This window comes from Strix aluco, chromosome 7 (assembly GCF_031877795.1).
Source record: "Strix aluco isolate bStrAlu1 chromosome 7, bStrAlu1.hap1, whole genome shotgun sequence".
Taxonomy (NCBI): Eukaryota; Metazoa; Chordata; class Aves; order Strigiformes; family Strigidae; genus Strix; species Strix aluco.
Window position 1 is genome coordinate 10,698,642 of NC_133937.1, and position 23,417 is coordinate 10,722,058.

Consider the following 23,417-nt stretch of genomic DNA (forward strand, 5'->3'; position numbering starts at 1 on the left):
TCTTCTCGTTAAAGTTGATTATGATAACCCAGAGCAAGTCAGTAGGTGTCATCTTCATCAAGGTTCATCTAATGTGATCTTCTACCCAATTTCAGAAGCTGCGGTTTCATCGGCTCATTATATGAAAACTTCTAATGAGATATAATGACATCTGATCTTGTCCAAGAATGACCTGAATAAAATTACAGCGATGTTCAGCTCCATGGGGTTTGTGAATTCCCTCTCAACAGTATTTACATACCTTACAAACACTTCAGAGCCTGAAAACAGCCCCTAAAAAGTCTGAAAGAATTGTTTCATGGTCTGAAGCTTTTTACGTACACATTGATAAAGATGTGCTAATTGAAAAAAAAAATATATACACCTTTATGCAACTGAAGTTCAGAAAACCACTTTTTTCATCCAAATAATAAAATAAGGCAGGTTGTAAGCTGTATCTGCACCTGCATGGTAGTAACCATGTACCCACAATAAATTAAAGCCAGCAACTTCAGAACAAAGCATTCTATTATTACCAATTCATCACTCTTCAAAATACTGTATGCTTAAAAAAACCCACAAATGTACTGAGCTCAGAACAAATTTTAGAAAATGAAGAGTATTATTCCATTCTATTCAAGGTGGACTAACATACTACACTGAATGCACTGTATCTCAATCTGTAGACATAAGGATTAGAGTGCCAAGGACCTTCAACCAACGTGTAAAATGCAGAATGCTTCCTGGTGTTTTTAGTTAAATAGTGTATCCTTTACAATTTCTTACAATTAAGAACTAGTTGCCGCATGGTTTTATTAGAACATTTAACCAGCCCCTGAAAACACAAAGTCTAAACGTAGATTAGTAAAAATCAGAGTATAACAGAACTATCTGGACAGTTGAGTAAACGTACCTGCAGTTACAAGTTTAGCACTGCTGCCTTTGCATTCTCCATCTTCCACGTTTTTGCTTGTGCTCTTTTCTTTTAAGAGAGGAACAGTATTGTCAGATGTGCACTTGCTGGATGCAACATTTTCTCCACTGTCTGGCTGATTAATTCTGCTGTTCGCTTCAAGTAGAGGAGTGAAGTCCTCAGACTGAGCAGCTTCACCGGGTTCCAGCTGAGAGGAGCTTTTAGCCTGTGACACATTCTTTGAAGACACAGGAAGAGATTCTTCATCACTGTCAAATCCAAATGGATCCTCTGTTACCTCATCTTCAACTTTTGGTTTTTTAGGAACTTCGGAAATATCTGGTTTGACACTGGGCCTCTTCTGTCCTAATTTGGCCATGAAGGTGGTTTCTCCCCATTTTGTACTAAGGGTGGTCCGTTTGTTGGAAAATACTTCGTCAAACTTGGAACTGCCGTTTCCCCCTTTCCGGCTGTAGGTCTTTCCAAATCGGGATGTCATTTTGGCTCCTGTTTCATATTCTCTGTTGGAAAAGAAACAAGAAACATAAATTCACCAACTTTTTAGTACAAATGACTGTACTTCCATCCTTTATTGGGCACACAAGCACCAGGCACGTATATGTCACAGGAGCAACAGACAGATCATCTGCTTCTTTCTATACACTAACTCATTTACATGTGAATGTCATTATGTCAAAAGTTTCTGCAGTAAGTCATGCATCTACCAACTTAACTCAAAATTCAGTTAACTGCACATTTAGAAAACAATGGCACAATGGATCCTTAAAAAAAATCTGCTATGAATACATTTTTGGTATTGCTTTGCTCTAGTTTTACACTTTCAAGTATAGATGGCACTGCTTTCATGAAGCATCAGCACAACACTAAACAGTATTTTCACCACATCTGAACATGCAGCGCTCTGCTAGAGTCCAATAACACAGTATGGCTTTAAAAAGACTCTCTGTAGTTAAATAAAAAGAACTGTCAGAGTATTTCAAGTTGCTATAGATATTTTAAACACTAATTTACTACAAATAACAATGACAAATTCACCCTATGTTCTTCTTACACACTCAGACTTACTTGGCAAGCACATTATTTGGTAATACGATGTGCTTTATACCACCTGCACAGTCACGGTCGAGACTGGTACACTGCAATCCCCCATGAGTAAAGCTGATTGATCAAGGGACAAGAACAAAGAGACACTCCTCAACCCATTTCTAAGAACATGGAGGACACCTTATGCAGACCAGTATAAACCATGACCGTTTACTGGCTGTTACAACTGCAGCCCAATTCACAGTGTGCTCTCTCAGAATAAAGTTTAAATATGAACAGATTAAACAGGAACACATTTAAACAGTTCCCTGCATGTGTTCTATTCCTACTTTTGTCTAACTCAAGAAGAAAGACAGACCACTTTGTTTTTTTTTTCCAAAACAAATACTTCAACTACTGGACAAATGACAACATAAAAACACAACGATCATATCTGGTTTGTAAACCAGCATCTCTTTCTTTTTTTTTTTTGGCCCAAACATGAGTAGGAAATTGGAATTCTTTATAGTCAGTCTGAATCTAATCAAGTCCATCTTTCTTTCTGAAATTACTCTCCATACTGGAGAAAAGTCTGTTAAAAAGGGGGGCATTTATTTAAGCTACAGAATCAAAGAAATCCAACTTCTAAAGCATCAACTGCCTTCACATACAGTAAAGTACATGAAAAATAGCACTTAAAATCACATTAATAAACTTATCCCATGATCTATTTGTTCAAGACAACTGTTTTTATTATTATTCCCCTGAATGTGTGGTATACTGTCTTTCTTCCATATTTTCGTTTTCATCTCGACACTCACAGTTTCTCAACCTGAAGTGCTAGACTAGCTTCTGCCAAAATCACCAGACTGGTTTCCAGAAACGTCATTCTATCACTTCACTCTAGCAAGATTGTCTCACTAATAATAGCCTCCCTTTATCAGACCAGGCCAACCTTCACTTATCAAGCAAGCTGAGCAATTCATTGGGTCATCTATGTTTGAGCAAATTTTAAGTGAATTACAAGTATCAAAGTTGAACTTCGTGAGTTTACCAGACAGATGGTGTTGCAATGCAGAAGAGCTACAGGAACAACCACTCTGAGAACACTCTTCTCCCCAGCAGTCTAGCAGATGGATGGTTAAGGCATGTGCTTAACTACTGACCAGAATTCTGCTGTCAAACACCGTTCTGCAGACTGCTTCTTGTAGGTCCTAGTAGATGTCACTCTTTAACCCCATCTCCATCCTCTTCCCTCCCCCTCAGTGTCATCAGCCTACTCTGTGCTGCTCCAAACACATCGTTGCCAAACTTTTTTTTTTTTTGCTCTGCTGTAAGTAGCTCTAATTTCCTATTTTCCATCCAAGAGCGAAGCTAAAACTTCCCCGTGTACTTTAGAAAACGAACAGCAAAACAGATCCAACTTACTAGTTTTATTTTGCTGATGACTGAAAATACTTATAACAGTAACCAAAATGTTTTATACCATAAAGGTCAGTTTTTAGAGCTATAGAAACTAAAGTGAAATATGTATTAACCTCTTAGTTTCTATACAACTCTTGCAGGAAAAAAAAAAAAAAAAAATATCACTCACCACCTGCACATTTTCCTCCCATGAACCCTGACTCAAATAAGTATTTCCAACACTACATTTCCAGCTTCCGCAAAAATAACGGCAGATTTAAATTATGACTTGTGGTTTGCAGTTTTAAAGAAAAGATTCCTGTAATCAAGAGGACTTCATTTTCAGCAAGTAGAGCTCCTCCATCTAAATTTCAGTATTTGTAAGTTTAAAAATAAAGATTCTCGTAAGTAGTTTTGAATCAAAATGTCAAAACTCAAATAAATATTCAATATGAAGTAAACAGGTTAAAAGATGAGTATCAGGAAAATACAACTACACTATGCTATAATCTGCTATCTTAGACTGAGATTAAAGAGAAGGAAATACACATGCACCTCCTTACATGAAAACATCAACAGAAGAGGATTTGTCTTCCTTACTTACAATTCTCTCTTGCTTTTCACTCAGTGTGAAATACAAAACTTGGCCAATTTCTCTCTGTTTCCACTCCCTGCCTCTCTCTCCTGCATTGTGCTGCAATATTTGGAGCAGTGCAAGAAATGTAAATACAAGCAAAAAACCAAAACGTAATTCTCCCTCATTTCCCAGAGCTAACTCGGCGGATCAGCTACACATAAAAAACCCGACAATTCCCCAGAAAGCCCATCAACCACCCCTACTCGTTGCTCCTCTCTACACCGTTCCTCTTACATAATCAAATGAAAGAAAAATAGGTTAAATGCACGGAGGCAGAAGAAGCTGATGAAATCCCACGGTGACAGTTTCTTTTTTCTCTCCCTCCCCCTGCGGCGGGGGGGGAGGCGGGTGCTAGCGGAACCGGGTCACCCCACCGTGCACGCCCGGCGATTTCTGATGTCATTTCCCTTCCTCCCCGGCCCCCTCCCCCCGCCCCGCAGGAAAACAACCCCCATTACACAAGTCCCCGGGCGGCGGGGCAGCCCGCGGCCCGGGGCGAGCGGCAGAGCCCGCCTGCCTTGCAGGCCGCGCCCCGCGCCCCCGCCCGCCGGCCCAGCCCCAGCCCGCACTTCGCCCCCGACCAAAGTCCCGCGACTGCGGCCCCGAAAACTTCCCGGCGGGCCGGGGGTGGCTGCGGCTGTCTCCCACGCCCCGCCGGGCGGCCGCCGCCGCCGCCCCGGAAGCGGGACAGCGCCAGAGGACAGCGGCCGGCGGCTCCTGCCCGCCGGGGTGCCGGGGCCTGCTCCGCGGCCCACACAGGCCTCGGGCGCCGGGCGGCCGCCCCCTCGCCCGGTCCCTACCTCAACGTCGGTCGTGGCGGCAGAGGCGGGCGGGCGACGGGTCCCGGGCGCGGGCCCGGCGCGTTCCGGGCGCTGCCGCGGATGTGGCTCTCGCCGCGGTTTCTGGCCGCCGATCTGCCGCCTGCGAAAGGCGCTCGCCGACGGGACGCCTCCGCCCCTCCCCCGGCGGCGGCGGCGGCACCCTCCCGGGGTGGCGCGGGCGTTAGGGCCCCCGGCGCCGCCTCCTCCGGCGCCGCTTCCTCCGCGCCGGGATTATCGCCGCTCTCGGGACGGGGCCCGGGACCATCTCTCCGCCATTTGCCCCGCTCCTTCCGTCACTGCGCGTCCCACGCCCGGCCGCCGCCCGCAGCCAATCCCACTCCGTCTTACTCAACCGACCGCGCCGCCGCCGCGCACGCGCGCGCCGCGTGACGCCCGGCCGCCCCGCGCGGTGCCTGCTGGGAGCTGTAGTTCGAGGGCCGGCGCGGGCCGGGGGCGCGCGGGGGAGGCCCCTCCCAGCACGGGGCCCCGCGAGGCCCGCGGGAGCCGGCGGCCGGGCGCGCGGGGGTCAGCCGCGCAGGGGCGGCTGGGACGGCGCGGCGCGGCCTGGCGGGACCCGCCGCACCCTGCGGAGGCCTCCGCTCGGGCCCGTGCCCGCGCCCCAGGGGCGGACGTGCCGCCGCTGCCGTGGTTCTGAAGGCGGGGGCAGCGGGGCCCGCCGCGGCCCGGCCCCGGCGCCCGACCAGGCCGGGGCTTCGGGAGAAGGGTCCCCGCCCGGGGCGCGGGGTCTCTCGGGGCAGCGCCTGCCCCGCGCTGCGGGGCGGCCCGGCGGGGCGGCGGCCTGGCAGGAGGGAGCCGGGGCGGCCGGAGCTGAGGTCAGCACCTTCCGCAGGAGTTTGGGAACGCGGCGGGCGCTGCACAGCCCTGCGGCGGGGCCATTAAAAGTTTGTTATGCCAAGCAGCAGCGGGCAGCCTCACCCGGGGAGAGGAGCCCCCTGCACTCATTGCGGCACCTCATTCGTACTCACAGCGGTTGCACAGTCCCCAGCCTTTACATCCGCTCCAGGGAGGAAACATGCTCTGCAGAGAAGTCCCATGAAACGAACATAGTACAGACTCTGAAATAGTGGCTTTCACATGCGCCTGCTTATACAAAGCAGTTACATCCACCCACATACATGGTGTTTATGCGCACCTTTGAGACTTTAATTAACAATACACTCTCTGTAGAGTGAAAAAACACTCCATGGAGATTGTGTCAGACAGCAAATACATATAGGCGTCAAAAAAAATCATCAAATCCACTGTTTTACATTCAGTAAGCAGTATTTCGTAAAATGTCTGTGGAATAGAAAACTAAGGATGCACTACTAGGAAAGCAGTGCATTAGAAAAGAATGTCATACTCACAGATGTAGTTGGGTACTTTTTTAGAGGAATGAGGAGCTCAGAAAAGAAAAGGAGCAAAACTGCAACCTTGGAACCGAAAACGGTTTCACATGTGATCATACTAGCCATCTGTCATTTGAGGAAAGGTTTTAAAATACAGGTCCCAAATGCAAAATGAATAAATAAAAAGAGGCTGATTTCACTTCAGAGATGAGGCTAGTTGACTCAATACTTCTAGCTAAGAAACATTTTTTCTTAATTTTACCTCTACTTTACCCAGTGCAACATGACTGGCTTTCAATAAAGAGATGCAAGACTATGGGTTTGTTTAGTGATCCTGTAAGTAAATTGAGTTCTGGCCTTTACCTGGTACCTACTGATGTGCTGGTAGCTTTTAGGTATTACTTCTGAAGAGCAAACACACTCTGTGCTCTCTAAAGCCAGAATGCAACTGGTGCTAGATAAAGTGAAGATAAACCAGACTGGGCCTCGTGATGAGATACACAAGCTTGATTTGAGATACAGTTGAGGTTTGTGTTGTGTTTCAAAGGCGGCTTACAAGTTTATCTGTATCTAACCACCTGACTCAAGTTATTGAAGAGCTACTGAACACAGGTTACAAATTTTAAAATACATACTTTGAATACAAAAAGAGAGAAGATTTTTTTTCTTGTGAGTATTCTTGTATCAGAGCTACTAATTAGCTTGTTTAAACTTCAAGAGTAAAATGGAAGCTAAACCAGTTTGAGTTTTGCATACTATTGCGTGAGTCTAATAGTCTTATTTGGTGACTAACTGATCTGTTAGACAAAGAGGAAAAAACAGTACTGTGAGAGCTCAAAATACACTAAGGCTCAGGGGAGTTTTTTACAACATTAAAAAAAAGTTTGTCCTGAGAACCAGAAAAAGTGAAGAATGTGGCCAGAGTAAGGAAATGACACCAAGAAACTATTTGTAAATAGTTTCTATTCGGATATAAAGTCAAGAGTTGAAATTAAATAAGTTTCTAACTTAAAACCTGGGCTGCATAAGTCACTTAAACAGTAATTTAGAGACTTTTGCAGTGTAGGGATAGTAATTGGATGTAATTTGAAAGCTCCTACACATGCTATACCCCGTGGGCTAGCTTCATATTTCTAACAGTGTTTTGAGTCATTGTAGAATCCCCATTGTAGAATCCCCATACAGAGTAATCTAAACCACTGCAGATTCATGGTCATGACAGAATTTCACATGACTAACAGAGGATAAATTAAACTAATTTATGTGTTGCCTATCTTATCTTGGGTATCAGCAGAAGCCTGTAAGTCTAATAAAACCTTTTACTTACATGATGATGGAAAACAAACGTCGTGTTCAAGAACAGCAGAGATGGGCCAATTTTTCTGCACCTAACTTACTTCAGATACTTTTGAAAATTTTACACCTTGTAACTTAATAAGCTTGGCAATTAACACATTACACTTTGCTGTTTCCATTTTCATCTGGCTTACCTCAAATATGCAAGTACCAAGACAGAGCAAATAAAAGCCATATCCCATCTACATTTGGCAGTAGGTAAGGTTAATTCTCAAAGAGGGTGGAATTCAACAAGCATCTTATGCTTTTTGTAGAATTCTATTATTGACAGTTGCCATCTCCCTTCACAAAAACCCAAACCAAAACCCAACCACACAAAACCCTTCACAAAAAAGTAGCACACGGAACATTCCAGTTTGGCATTTGCCCTCACGAGAACTGCACTGGGAGGTAAGCAGCCATCTTACAACTTTAGCTTTTTCATCTTAAAAACTTTTCTGGGAAAGCCAAAGTGAGTCCTACAGCTTCCAATTGCATTCCATTACTCTACCCCCCAACCCCACAGGAGAAACTAGCATCTTTGCTATTTATAATACAGTCAGAATGCACTGAAAAACACAGCTGAAATACATCAAAGCTGGAGATAAAAGAGATAAAAGTGTAACAGTGGAAGGAACATATCAGAAGGACAGAACAGTTATTTAGATATATCACATCTTAACACACTCTAGAGCCCTCCCAGTTCTCTTTCTGAGGTTCTGCGCTGAGATCTGTGGGGGAACAATGCAGACTTTTCAAAATGAGCTGTGGCCTAGTACGGAGCCTTTCACATAATTCAGTCTTGAGGCAGCCATTAGAACGTTTTAAACTGTTTCAGTTTCTTCCGAAAAATCCGAAGGCAACGCAGTAGGAAAATGAAAGGTTTCCCATGCAGCAGATACTCCGGGGGAGATGAAGACAGTCATATCCTTCCAGAAGCTGTCAGTAAAGTTTCTCAGTGCTGCCTCATGGACAAAAACTAGCCTTTGACAGTATTATCAGCTTAAAGTGAGGCTACAAACAGACTTTAAAAGGACGATAGCACAAGTTATCTTTCATATCAAGCACATGAATTAACAGCATAATGCATCCTTACTTCACTCCTTTTACCACAAAAAGAGAAAAAGCTCAATAACCCACCGCTCCCCTGTGAAGCACTGCCCACGCAGTGAACAGTAACTCACAGGAAGGCTCTCCCCATTGCTCCTCGTGCCCAGACCGTGCCCCTCAGAACCATGACAGCCACCAGTGGCTCCCCAGCACCTTCTCCTTTGCCTCTTCCCCATTCCTCTGTGTCTCAGCCTAGTCACTATTTGCCTCTCAAGTCCTCTGCAGCTTCCTACAGTACTTCCTTCCTTGCCTTTTGTCCAGGTGGGAAGGGATGGGGGAGAAGAGGATGTCCTGCTGCTCTTGCTGCACTCACAGCTGCTGCAGTGCTTTCATGTCCCAATTAGTGCTACTTAAAATGCTAAACATTTCAGTGTGCTTTGCTTTCTTTGCAAAATGTCAGTCTCCTCCTGTTCCTGTCCTTCAAGTGTCATGTGGCACGCATGGGTGAGAACACTCGGGGCTTTGCCATGTCGCTTCACTGGGGCTAGAATTTCCCCCTTGCTATTTGCATAGCAAAGATAAGCGGGGGTAAAGAGACACATTAAGTAACTAATTACCATGCTTTACTCAACCTCTCTGAAACAGCTCTGAAAATAGTCATTTATACATTAGTATTGCTACTAATGCATGCTGGAGGAAGTTCAGTAATGCCACGAGAGGCAACATGGGAGGGGGCAAGAACAGCTGGGTTGCACTGAGAGCTGCAGCAGCTGGATCAGAGCAGACCGTAAAGCAGAACATACAGGGGTGGGGAGGCAGGGGAGATCTGCAACCCAGTGTACAGGGAAGGGTGACTTCTGTCAAGAATATGGCTTTTCTTAGTGAGTTATTTCCAATGGATAGTGTACTGCTTATTTCTGACACTGAACCCTGAAAAGAAAGACTGAAAGGCATTCAAATAGGGGATCTTTATTATACAGTTTTGGATCATACTTTTCAGTATTTGCATCATATTGTAGCTGTCTCCTCATATGAGGTGGTTAAACCGCATTAAGTTTAGTAACAGAAAGGTTAAAACAAGCACCACTGGACAGAACAAAGGAGGCACTTGTAGGAGTGCAGCAAAGGGCCAGTTCTCCGTGATAAAAAGAGAGATCCCTGGATCACAGCATGATAATGAATCAGACCCAGGCAGCTAGCAGAAAAAGTTGCACTACTCCACCTTCTCCCTGGCCTGCACACCCATCTGTTGCAATCATGTGAGAGGCAGCATTGTCTCTGCAGTGTAAGAGCCTCTGGAAAGACTAGTTTTACTCGATGAACCAACAGTAGTCATTCACCTACGGCTAAATTCTCAGTGGTTGTTCCATGCAGTTTTTTTCCTTAGGTGATCAGCCTGCAAGTCTACTGGAAAAACCTGTAACTTTTTTAGTAAGTGAAATACTAGTGGGAAAAGCACAAAGTAGCTTTCACGTGGCATAATTGTCAAGGTCAGAACTTTATTCTGCCATGCAGTTTTATCTTAGCAAGCTCTGATGAGAAAGTAACCACCTGTGCCATTTCCCATGAAGATTTTATAATGTGCCAGGGTGTTTCAGAAAAAAAACCTCATTTGCAGTGAGGATGCAATCTAACTTTAAAAGCAGCAAGGAAAGTCTAGGTTCTTTGGTCAGGTAAAGTTCCCATTGTTTTGTTATGGAATAAAAGGAGGCTGACTCTCTCAAATGCCTGAGATCTGTGCAGCCTTATAGGAGGACCAGATTCAATACCAATCTTATGCTCTCCCTGAAGGTTTTTGTTTAATTCTTCTTTTAAGAACTTATTTTTTTCACATTATTATTGAATTTATGTCTGTCTTCATGGCAGCAGCCCTTAAGGAAAGCTACCAAAATGCACCAGCATAGTGCTTGCTGGGCAAAGAACAACATGGGAATGCAGCAAGCAATTGGTGTTTTAAATTACTCTTATAAAGAGTTCATTGGTGGGACTGTGACTGTCCTATTCTTTCTCCAATAACAGGGTAGCAGTCATTTCTGTGGCTTATTTTGCTAATTTGCTTTCTTCACCAGTTAAAAAGGGCATGTACGTGACCAACACTTATACATTATGTTCCTCTGTCCTCTTAGTTTTATTAGGTTTGTGTGTAGCTCTAATATGCAGATGCTATAATCACTCGATTCTCTTTTAAGTCTTTATTTACAAGATTTTTCTTTTCACCTTCATATTTCCCAAGTACTTGTTTCTACTTTTTAGAAAGAGTAGAACTTGGACAGTAACTAAGCACTTCTACAGCAGTTACAAAACATTAAACCATAGCAATATCAGGTCAAAGAACTGAGCTGCTGCACTGAGACCAGTATGTGTGGCCTTTAAGGGTTGTGTGCGATGATACAAAGAACAGCAACATGAACTACAACTGCAAAAGAAAATCCACAGAGAATTAAAACTTGTGGGACTAAGGAGGACTGGATGGACATGTCCCGTACAGAATTACTGTACGATCTAGCAAATTAAGCTGATAAAATGAAAATTAAAAAAAAAAATTAAGATTTCCTCATGGGAAAGTAGGAGGCAACAAAATATCAGTTAGTGACTTCATTAGTTTCCTGCCAGAATACAGCCCTGGACAAATTATTTTCACCTTTATTCAAATTACAGTGCAGCGCCATGAAGAAAGCTGCAATGTCTTCTGCCTGTTGCACAAGACCCTGGTACATCCAGGGCCATGTATTGTGCCAGTTCTGCAATCCTGTCCGCATTTAACAAGGTTCACTGCGTACCAGTTCTGGGAAATGGTCAAAGATCATCCTACAGCATGCAGTAGAGAGCCCTTAAACAAGTGGTGGCAGAGTACTTCAGAAATGTATTTAAAGAAGAGAACAAAAGGCTAAAACCAACCTGTGTATTGACTGGTCCTTTAGACATATCAAACAAATGACTCCTTACTGGATCTAGCCACATGTGAGGGCATTTACAGAAAAGGCAGTGCACTTCCTGTCCAAAAGCACATTATTATCCTAATAATACACTGGCCTGCAGCAGCCTTCTTATGCTGTAGTTTTTTTACTGGATGTGCGATCTTGAATTTCTGAGATAAATGTTTACTGTGTAGCACAATCATTTCTTGGTAAACATTTGAAAGAGGTTGGAGGAATGAACTGATGCAAGAGCTTAGGCTCAAACTAAGACTGCTTCAACTCAAAATGTCTCCCTGGTGGTTTTCATGAAGAATAAGCCTTTTACGATAGCTGAGGAAAAACAAAACCTAACTCCCCTTTTATCTTTTGAAGTATGATATCAAGTGGCTTGAACATTATGTAATAACCACAGGTGCCTGTCTCCTTGGTGCTTTTTTGTGCCTTTCAAGTAGCAAATACTCAAGCGTACCTGAAAGCGCATTTCAATCAAAATACCTTTGCTGATCACCTGTCTAGCAAACACATAGAGGACAAGAACTACCATTCATTAAAATAGAAAAATCATTCCATGCTTTACGTCAGCTCAATCAGAAGTGGTCATGTTCAGCACAGTGCTGTGTCTTCTAATGCAAGGTATAGGAAGCAAGATCCAGATCTTCAGAGAAACATCCATATACTAAAGTACAAGTGCATAAAACTAATGACACATGATTATATAGATTCTTTGTATTCTTTGGGAGTAATTTACATTTAAGACTGGAGGAAAAACATATCTGACATCATTAAGACCATACTGCGTATTTCCAGAGGTAGGTACCTACAGACACCAAAAGTGGAGCTTCCACTAGTTTTCCTCCCTAAATGCCTTCTCAGTCTTGCAGAGAGCTGCTCTGTGGCTGACAGGTCCTTCCTGCCCCATTCAGTCCCTGGACTCTCTGTAATTTTCAGCACAGGTGACAAAAAAATTTGAAGACTTAGGTCTTTTGGCTCGATTTGCTGTTCCCCCCACCACCCCCCAATGAAAGACTGAGCAAGGGCTGAGTAATCATACAGACACTGCTAAACGGCTTCACCTTTGCATTGAATAATCACTTTGGTCATTATCAGCTTGGACCAGATTCAGGCATGCTGCAGAGAAAAAAAATTCAGAAATCTTTCTCAATCCACTGAATTATGCACCAACAGTTATCAGTAGTTGAGACAGGAGAAAACATATTTGAAAGAGCATCGATTGCAGTTCTTCATTTTTATTGGATGTATGTCAACATGTACAAATACCTAATGCTTCTCTATGAAATAAAGGTTCGATTAAGCAGAAAAGATGTTTTAAAGTAATAATAGCTCTCTGCTGGACTCCAGTGACACCTACTGGTAAATAAAGAAGTTACCAAACATTTATTCAAAATGTAGGAACATTAATTTATGCATCTGCCCTTAGAATCACTAATAATTTTTTTTTGGCAGCTCAGGCTAAGAGCCATGTTACAATTTGGTGTTATTATTAATGAAACATTTTGTGTTTATTTTTCAAAATAGGATTTTGTCTCCATCTGATTATTAACTACTTGGAACTTCATTTTTATCACTCTAAAGATACTGTCAAGTCATACACTTTGCTATTGTCAGCAGTACATTAAAACAGTCCACTGGAATTTTGGCTTACTAGAATACACTGGGACATGTCTCCAACGATTTCCTTAGTCATTTCATTAATATAACTGTAGTCAAAAAGTAACTAATTTAATACATCTTCATTTGCTTTGAATTGCATGCATTTTAGTATGGATTCCAAAAGTTTAAAATCTCATCAGTAGCACAATCATCTGAGATCATGATTTTGCTTCTGACAAATCCCTGCTGTTTGTAGTGCTGAACTGGTTTGTCATAGCTGTATTAGTCTTCAAGTCATACAGATGTTTCTGAACATAACTTCAGCCAGCACTTGTAAAAGGATAAATACCAATAAACTCCCTAAGAGACAGTTGGGAGCGTTTTTTTTTTTCCCTCTTTTAAGTGTCTTGTGCCTTCTTTTTCTGTTAGGCAATAAAAAACTCAACTTTCTTATCCTATTACTGTGACATTTTATAACGATGAAGTCTAGAGAGCTCCTCCTGGAAGGCTTTATTTCAATGGCAAAACAAAACAAACAGCCCATCTCCAGGACCGTGATTCAGATAAGGTATTTCCAGTGGCCTTTTAGCAAAAAACTGGAACAAGCAGCTCTTCCTATGGTGGAAATACTTACAGTTGTCACATTTCCACATGCCTTTCTGATCAGATAATGCAGCCAAGGGTAACCAATTTCCTTTTCAGATACTTGAGATATTTTGTTTAGAAAAATAGGATATTCCTGTATATCTTTCAAGTTATCCACTACAACTCTTCAAAAAAACAGATATGATGCAAGGCTTTACACACAGAAAAAGGATGTAATATGCATGATGTACATTCAGAGACACAGCAGCTGCCAGCTGGAACATGCAGCATCAATGCAACAAGCAAAAGCAGTACTACCGCTCTGTACAGCAAATTAATCTCTCCATCTACCAATAGGCTCTACTATGTAAGCTAGTTCAGTGCATAGGCATGAATATTTCTTTTTAAGACCATTTGTGATCTAGGGTTTTCTTCTGAGGTTGACAGGGAAATAACATATGCAAGGTTTTTAAATCACAGTCTTGCCAAACAATTGGCAATAAATATCACTGACAGAGGTCTACCATTCACATTTCATTAGGAACCTTTGGCCTTACTACCTTTGGCAGGCTTAGAGGTGTCTCAGTTTCACCTTCAACACTGAGGCACTTTTGGATATGGCTGAACAAAGCCACATGCTCCAGATAAATTTTCAACTTTTCATCCTGCAAATCCTTCCTTCAGGGAACTGAAGCTTCCTGTCCAAAAGCTATTTTGGTAAAGTCTGCCAGTCTCCAGTGCAAACTCTCCCAGGACAACAAAAATGCTGTATGGAGTGGTGAGGAAGAATGGCAATGAGCACCCACCACCACCCAGCAACACAAATCAGCACAGCTCACGAAGTATCAGCCCAGGCATCTCACATCAAAGAATGCACAGATCTTTTGGGTACCAAAGTTTAAGTTGAAAAATTGCTCCTGACAGAGCAGATCAGCCAGATTTGCACAGGCAGGAATATTTTTCTAGGTTACTGGAGAGCAGATAGACAGGTGTAAGGCATCTCATTTCTGTGTTAGAATACTTGCCAATTAAGTGCTGATCCCAGTACTCAATAATAAAAACTTCTAAACTAGACTCTAAAGAGAGTCATTTCTGAAGGAAATCCGGAGACATTTTTGTAAGTCAGGCTATAAATCTGTTAAGTGATAGCTAAACATTTTACAAACATGTCTAATACTGGCTTCACAAACCTGTGTACATAATTAGAATGAAAAGATGTTGAAGAAATTGCAGTATGTTGCAGCTTGAAGATCCGGTGAAAGAATGTAGTTCTTTGTTCTTAAACTTGCATGCATGGATGCATCAGACCAAAACTATGCATGAGCCCATGGAAATCAGATGCTCAGATGTTACTCCCTGGTACTCTGCATTCAGGCCCTGGATTAACTGTAACTTCTCTGAAGTGCGCAGTGTCAGACAAACTGATAGGAAGTTGTCATGGTGACAAGCAAATGCATAGAGAAAGAACCAGTCCATAAAAATCAGAGAGACTTTGTATTCATACCTTAACTAAACAGAGATTCACATAATAGAATATAATTACTATACCAGGATTAAAACTTCTTGTAAATTAGATGTTAATTTCTCCACATGTGGAGCTAAAATATTTAATTGAAACTGAGGATAATCCATCCAGTCCTTTGTCAAAGGTAAGTGGGATGCTTTTCTTGGCAAATGAGGGAAGCCCAAGTCACCTGTTTCTAAGTTTACATTTAAACCCGGTAGTTTAAATTTCTCATTATTTCAAAAAAGACAAGCCAAAAGCTATCTTTTATGTGAACAGATGCTGTGCTGTCTTCTTGAAGCTGCAGGCTTAGAGGCAGATTTGTCATGCAGCTGCAGAATGAAGTCAACAAGCCCGCTCTGTTCCAGGGCTGCTATTCAGAACCTTTTGGGCAGCAATGAAAGAAGATCACATCAATTTCATGCTGGTTTTGCTGCTCTACAAAGATATGAGCAGCAGCAGACACAGACACGAATCATGCCTAGATTGCAGGGGAAGATGATGTATAAAACTTGTTAGGAAAACAAGGTATGGAAGACCCATTCAATACAACTTTTACAAACACGTCTTTTACTTTGGGGTACTTTTGGTGTCATGGCACTGGTTTTGCAACAGCCTCTACTCTGGCTGAGTTACAGGCATTGAGCTCCATGTGCAATTAAGTACCAGATGAGTAGGGCCTCTGTATCCCCACTGGAGCATAGATTTTACAGACATCAGCCTCTGTCCCTGTCAGCAGCACTTCACCTATGGCCCACATAGGTTCCCAGCGTTGTGTTCTGCATCTGACATTACTCTCAATTAACAAAAAAAACAGCTGAACTATAATCCAACATACTTGTTTTACAATATGGATTTAGCTGTAATAACAAGAGAAATTCCAACTGCAGGTACAGAAAAACCTTTTCAGGCAGGCAAGGGAACAGGTTGCCCAGAGAGGCTGTGCAGTTCCCATTTTTCAATACCTAACTGGATAAAGCCCTGAGCAATCTAGTCTGGCCTTAGATTTAACCCTGCTTCGAGCAGGATGCTGGATGAGAGACCTCGTGAAGTCCCTTCTTATGAGGACTATTTTATGATTCTGTGATAAACTACCTAGCCAAGTGATCCACATGCCTTTTGAAAATGGCATCATATATATACACACACTAATACCTATACACTAAAATATATCACTTCAGCTCTCTATAATATTAGCAGCTTAGATTAGAGCCCACAGGATACCTCATTCTCTGTAACACCAATGCTGTAGGTTGGGATGGCTGTAGCGCATGAATAGAAAATACAAGTCTCAGCACTCACCAGGTTATTCAGATAAATAGAAAAAGTGTGCATGCTTAGACATTGTTTTTGCAGTATTCCAAGGGAGAGGATATAAGGAATTAGTACCAATTTGGACACGCATGGATTGCCTTTGTTCTGCCACTAGTTACTAGCAAACCCTAGTGTTTGGGGTTTTTTTAAGGGTCTTGGAAACAAAGCTTGGTAAAAAGCAGTTCATTTAACAGATATCAGAATGACCATAATCAGAGTTAACCATGCTGAGATATGAACTTAAAATTAGATAAAAGCAGAGGCACAACAGGGCTAGAAAAGCAAGCTGTTGTAATGGAACCTGTCAAAATTCAGTTACTGAGCTTTGCCATATCCTTGTCCTAAAGGGCACTCAGCAACCTCAGCCGAGTACATTCATGCTACATTAAACCTATGTCCTGTTTATTTGTAGTGATTTCCTGTCTTTCACACTAAACTCCAGGAATGTAGTCTATATTTTTCTCTACAGCACGAAGAAGTTAGTGTTAAGCATGCCTGCTAATAGCTTTGCCCTCAAATTGGTAACTTGGACATAAAAGAACATGACTTCAAAATTCAAGTGAATGAACTGCCTCTGGTTAAGCAGGTTTGAAGTGTAACCTCTGATCTGCTTCAGGTCATACTTGTGTTTCCTTGATTCCAGGTGAAGTCTGATTTGTTTATGACTGGAAAGTCTTTTTTTCCCCCCAAACTAGCAACCCTACTGACTTGGTTGGGGGCCACACCTGTATTGCGGGCAGGATGTTTGTGGCCTAAGTCTGCACACTCAAACTAGCTCTTCATCAGGTAGAGGACTGTAAAAGCCAGACCTCCCATGGCGGCCCTGCTGCTGGTACCCACTGTGGGCAGATGAGAGCAGACTGGTGTGACTCCAGTGAAGCTGCTCTCATATCCCTCTGCAGGAGACACTTGAGAAGGTGAAAGGTAAGCACAGATCTCCTTCCTCTCTGCTCATGTTTCATTGTACTCAGACGTGTTACAATCAACATTTACCCTTCTGCTTGTTGATAACTGATGAGTTAGGAGACTCCAGCACATTCCTTCCTAGAGAACAAGGATTAAACTATCAGACCTTTTCACTGACATGATAAACAGCCAGTCTCCCAGGAAACAGATCTATTCTACAAGATGTTAAAGAGGCCAGCTTTGTACTTCCGATCACAGCTGCCTGCTTGTTCAAATACTTGGTTATATGTTTATGCTGACAACTAATAAAGAAATGTTATTTTACAAAAGTATTACACTTCAAACCTGCTCAACCTGAGTCAGTTCATTCAGCTGAATTTTGAAGTCCTGTTCTTCTATGTCCAACTTAAGATTATTCTGAGTCCAGAAAGGTTTAACACATTACCATAACAATGGCTGCACCACATCAGACTGTAGATCCATTTAACCCAATATCCTGCCTCCTGTCTCGAAAATAGCTCAAGAACATGGCAGGGCAAGCATGTAGTAGTTTACAACTGCTGTATGAGTGCACCAACAGGCTCTGCAACCTGCCACCCCTATCTCTGAGTGCCAGGTGCTCAAGGCCAGCTCAGATACAGCCGCAACACTGGGTCAGGCTCATGTGCAAGAGCTGAGAAGCTTCATCAGGGCTTCCTCCACTTCACTTCAAGCTGCGTTTAAGTTCCGACCCTCACATTGGTCTGGCTGAGCAGATCGGAAGTGTAGCCTCTAATTCTGAGCTATGTTGTAGGTAAGCCTCACTATGTGTGATGTGCCTTGCCGATCCGGATCCTGACTCAGTTTTCTCATTAGACCTTGGACATGTCTCATCACTATAGACTTGTCTAGTGACGACTGTGGCTGCCCCTGATTACTGCCACTGGCCCTTCTCTGCTCTTACGGCACAAATCTCGTGGGATTGGTGAGGATGCTTCCCCCGCCTGCCTTGCTGTCATCCTCAGCTCCTGGTTTGCCTACCTTGCAGAGCAGCCCACTCTTGCCACTCCCTGATGGCAATATCTCTTTCAAACAAAACAGGAAGCTCAATTCTAACCTCGTATGGAACCATTACACCAATTTGGAATTGAAAAGTCCTTGGTGAATGCAAGTCCCCCTCCCAGGTCTTTCTCTAAGCTCCATTAAGAAAGCATTAAAATGGAAGCTCTCATATATTCTAGGTACAGAACAATTTAGGACAACTGGCCCATAAAAGTGACACTTCAGAAAAAGGTAAGAATAGGAGTTTCCCTGCAGCTTTCTTTACACATCTACTTGCTGGAAAACCTGCTGCGTGCCTCTAGCACCTTATACTAGAAGACAGATTCAGTAACCAGTAGGAAACAGAACTAGCAGTGAAGGCAATGATATTCATGCAGTGCAATTTACCACAAGGCATCTGTCTGTACATGAATTAGTATTTTCCTTAATTAATCTGTAATAGGAAATCCCAAGATTCTCAGCTGGCCCTGTCAGTTAATATTAAGTACAGACTTGTAAAATGATATAAAAATAGTATGGAAATTGAATGCTCCTGCAGAGACAGCAGGAGCACTTTACAACGAATGCAAATAGAGCTTCACTGGGAACCGCTGTATTGGCACCATTGGTCCCACTCCACTGTAGTTTGCCAACAGACCACACAACACAATACAATTCAATGTAACATGACATTCAGTTAACTCACAGCTCTCACACAGAGCAAAAGGGCTGCCAGAGATAGGAAAATCAGTAAAAGCAGCAAGTCCAGAGCAACACATGATGACTGACCACCTATGTTCATCTTCTAATGTGCAACAGTTTGTCTTTTCAAAACTCTGAAGATTTGATCATAAAGGTGATGTAGTCCTGCAAAGAGCCGTGTAAAGCATACTCTGGACTTTGCCTACTTGAGTAAATTCTGCAGATGCTGTTCTTTAACAAAAAAGGGATCTACTTTTCCGTATGTCAGACCTTGCTGTCTAATAACCAGTTACTTGCTACAAAAGATGTAATTTGAACCTAACAAGCAGGGACTCTGGGGACTTGTGCTGGAGTAGGATCGCCACTCAGAGACATTAGATGGTCTCACTTGAGGCTTCAGAGTACAGCTGGCACAGACATTCTTCAGGCTGCATGACAAAGTCCATAGAGCACCAGTTATCAAATGCAGCAGCTACAGACACGGTCTACAGCCTATGAGATTGGCCAAGTACATATATCTTGGTTGAGTAGCAGCTATAGAAGACAGGTCATACAGCATCTTGCAGTGTCAGTTCTTCTGCACAGTCATAGCTGTAATCATCATAGAGACAGGGAGTGAAAACTAGCAAACCAGACACTCCTCCATTACTCTTAGGCAAAAAGCGTGCAGTCTTTCCCATCATCATTCCTCATTCAGTCTATTTCATCTGCTCATGGTTGCTCTGGCATTTCACATCCACATCCATCTCTCCTTACCACATTCCTTCTCTTTCTTTCCAACTTCTGTATTTTCTACCTTGGCTTCTCTGACATGTTTAAGAGGAGGAAGGATGGACCTGGAGAGGATGGCACAATAATGCAACTATCCCATTTCTCCATCACTGTATTTAGCTTCCATCCAGCTAGATACAATTTTGCTCTTTGAATAAATCAGTAGAAAAAGCTTGGGTTTTTCTAAGGCACTGGAGTTCAGTTTTTTTAAAGGGAAGCATGCACAACCAAATGAATAACTAAAGTAGTCTAAGAGTTTACTCCCTCCCTACAGGCAAATCCCCAGCAGCAAAAGACTATCCCAGTGCACACCACCACACATCACAACACACCACATTGCTTGGCTTCATACAAGCCAATAATTCAAATCAAGCTCACACCTTCCCACCAACAGCCCTCAGGGAAAGCATTCGTCACCAGATGACTGCAACTTAGTTAAACATTACTTTATGCTTTACAAAAAAATATATATTTTACAACAATACATTTCTATGTTAATCAAAAACTTTTTTTCACCTCCAAAAGACTCCCACAAACAGTTGATTTCTCTTTCAGAAGAGTTAACTAAAGTAATTACGTTTCAAAAGCAGCACAGTCAATCCTCTTCTACAGAGCTGCATTTACAGTCATCGCCTTATAAACAGTGTATTGTGCCATGATAACTTTGAATATCTAAATCCACTGCTTGCTCCCAACCTCTTCAGTGATATAATTTGTGGCTTGGAAAATGTCCATGTAGGTCCTGACATAAAACCATAACAGCTCCAGATATCAGTGGGAATTACTTCTATTCATTAGGTTTGAATGGCTCTGTTTGTTAGACAAATGTGCCTAAGAGTTACTCTGTAAATAGGCTTTGACATGTCAGAATATTACCGCAAGTTTGCAAGTGTCTGCCCTTATATAAAAGCCTATGTATATTTAATATTTATGTAGTAGCTCACAATACATCAGTAATTAAGGAACATTTAAGATAGACACAAATCTAGATGTTTTTCTACACTAGAAAATGAGAAATCTTCTTAATTCAGATTAAAATAGCTATGAAGACAAAATATAATGCCTTTATCTTATGTTTTCCTACACACTTTAAACAAAAGCTACTAGTCAAAGTTAATACCCAGCTTGTCATTCCTTAACAGGTATTTTATTGTTTTTTCTTTATAATTGTCACCCTTCCTTGAAAAAAATCTCAACATGGCAAGCTGTAGCCTAAAGTTTTACAAGATAAAAAAGTTGCGCCTCTTCTAGGTATAATCTTTTCTCTGTCAGTGCAGGACTGTTCCTTCTGAGACCATTATGACAGAGCTACATATGTTAATTTGGTGCAATGGAGTGTGCTAGTGCAAGGCCTGAAAGTTGTCTCACTTCAGTGCCTCCTGCCTCACTAGTATTTCCACATAAAGCTTCACAAGGCTGTGTCATGTCCATGCACCATTTAGGGTTTGCACAACCTCTCTTTACCTTTTGACCCCATGCACAGGGCATTGGAGCCTGAAAGCACAAGAAGAGAATCCAGAGTCCTGCTCTGCCAGGGACTGTTGGCATTGTGGTAGGAGAAGGGACCAGAAAAGCGTTTGCCACAAAGCAGAAGGCTTGAAAGCCTTCTGAGAGCAGGTGAACAGATTATTTACAGATTGTGGCACTGCCTCCCTAAAGGAAGTACCAAGGGCCACTGGTGCCCCAGAGGCCCTTGCCTTTAAAAGGTTACAAGGGTTGAAGGAAAGCTCTGAGGAAGCTAGAGAACCGCATGAAAGCTAAGTGCAAAGCAATATCCTTTGAGATACACTAGCCTGACATACTAGAAAGACTGGTGATTTAGGTTGAACATTAATTCCTATGACCATGATTCTATGACAAATTACTTATCATGTAAATAGTATACAGAACATCATGAAAAAAGCAGTTCCTCGTGGGGCAAAAGTGATTTAACAACCAAATGCAGACAGTCTCTAAGAAGAAGAAGGTAGTAGAATGTTAAAGCAGTGAGAACTGCAAAGAGAGGGAGAAAAAAAATAATTTTTTCTGCCTAATGGCAGGATCCTCCTCTACATTGATGCAAAAGAAACTTATTTGATACCCACAGCCTACACTGCAAACAGATTCTTGTATCTCCAGAAGGCAAGAAGAGGATATAATTTCCCTTTCTTGCTCCTTCTAGCATATCTGGTAGAGTGTCAGAGAGAGTTGACTAAATCACTTGAAATATTTCCTCTAACAACACCTAAGATTATTATCATTAGTATCTCTGAATGTTAATAAATAATTTCCACCTGCTGTAAACAGCATCTGGTCTATTTTGCATAATTATGCTGCTGAGATAGCTTCTGCTGCCAGAGTCCCCATCTGACCAGGCTGTACCTGCTGCCACATCAGACCGCTCCTAGGTCACCAGACAGTTCTAACCAGCAGCCATAGTTCTGCCTTCAGTTTTTTCATCCCTCAGCAAATTTACACTCACAAATACAGATTCTACTACTGAACAGCCAGCATCCTCTCTGGTAGTAGCCATGAGGCAAAAATGATTTATTTTTTTCTTTCTAGAAGAACGTAGCTTTCTGGGCAAGCAAGGACAGACAGGTCTTCTAGACAAAGTGGGGACTCAGGCAGCCTATATTTCTGCTATGGGCTTCCTGAATGGCTTTACACAACTCTCATTTGCTTCGTGTTCCATTTCTGAACTAGATGCTACTATTGCCTTCCTGCCTTTTTTGTCTTTCTTCTGTGTGGTTTTGGGTGGGAGGAAACCCCCTTTTTTGACACACTTAGAATGCAAACCTGCTGACCCTTGCAGTCTTTTACAGCTTCTCACTAAAAAGAGCTCATTCTGTGGTGAGAAATGTTGCACTGGGGAGAAGGGAATGTTATTACTTCCCTTTCCTCAGTAGCCTGCTTTATGAGAACAGCATCTGGCCTGGCAGGCCTCCCTCATAAAGTGTGGTAGGACCTCTCTGATACAACTGGAGTGGTCACATTTGAGTTGCAGTTTGGCACATGGTGCTCCATAACAAACTTTCACCTTCTCACATTTTTAACATAAGACAAACAAAGTCAAAATGCTCCCATAGTAATCCAGTGCCATATGGACTGTCCTGTCATTATTTTATTCCTGGGAATTGACAAGAGGGGCTATTTCAAGCACCAAATAAAGTAGAAATTGTCACTAAAACAACTGCCTTTAAGTGCTTTCAGAAGTAGTAAAAGCAGCCAAAGCCACCCTCTGACTCCTGCACAGCTAGAAAAAAGACTACAAATAATTTATTATCTAAAGAAGCCAGAATAGAGCTGTATCATCCCTCATGCTCAGCCTCCATCAGCTTTCTGTACTCATTTCTGCTGCACTTTGCTTTCAGTTCTCTGAACAAGCTCATTTCTCAGGAAGGAAGAACCATGTCTTTAGGAAACAATATGAAAATACATTACATAAATGACAAGCTGTAAGAACAGCCTGAGGGGCAGTTAGGAACAAGCAGAGGGATTTCTGTGAGCTGTAAAGCATTGCTAACAGTAGCATTAAGAAGAAAGTTTATGTTGAATAGAAATGCAATCATTGA

The 23,417-nt window shown here is 42.4% G+C and overlaps 1 protein-coding gene across 2 annotated transcripts in view; it reads right to left on the reverse strand.

Moving 5' to 3' along the window:
* WAPL (WAPL cohesin release factor) overlaps positions 1–5,116 on the reverse strand; it is a 74,405-nt gene extending 69,289 nt beyond the window's left edge. For both annotated transcript variants that reach the window (XM_074830427.1, XM_074830426.1), the window contains exons 1-2: positions 4,778–5,116; positions 893–1,413 (exon numbers count right to left, since the gene is read on the reverse strand). In XM_074830427.1, the coding sequence (XP_074686528.1) occupies positions 893–1,391 (499 nt within the window). In that variant the 5' untranslated portion in view covers positions 1,392–1,413; positions 4,778–5,116. The remainder of the gene's footprint in view (positions 1–892; positions 1,414–4,777) is intronic.
* Between the last annotated feature and the right edge of the window lie 18,301 nt (positions 5,117–23,417).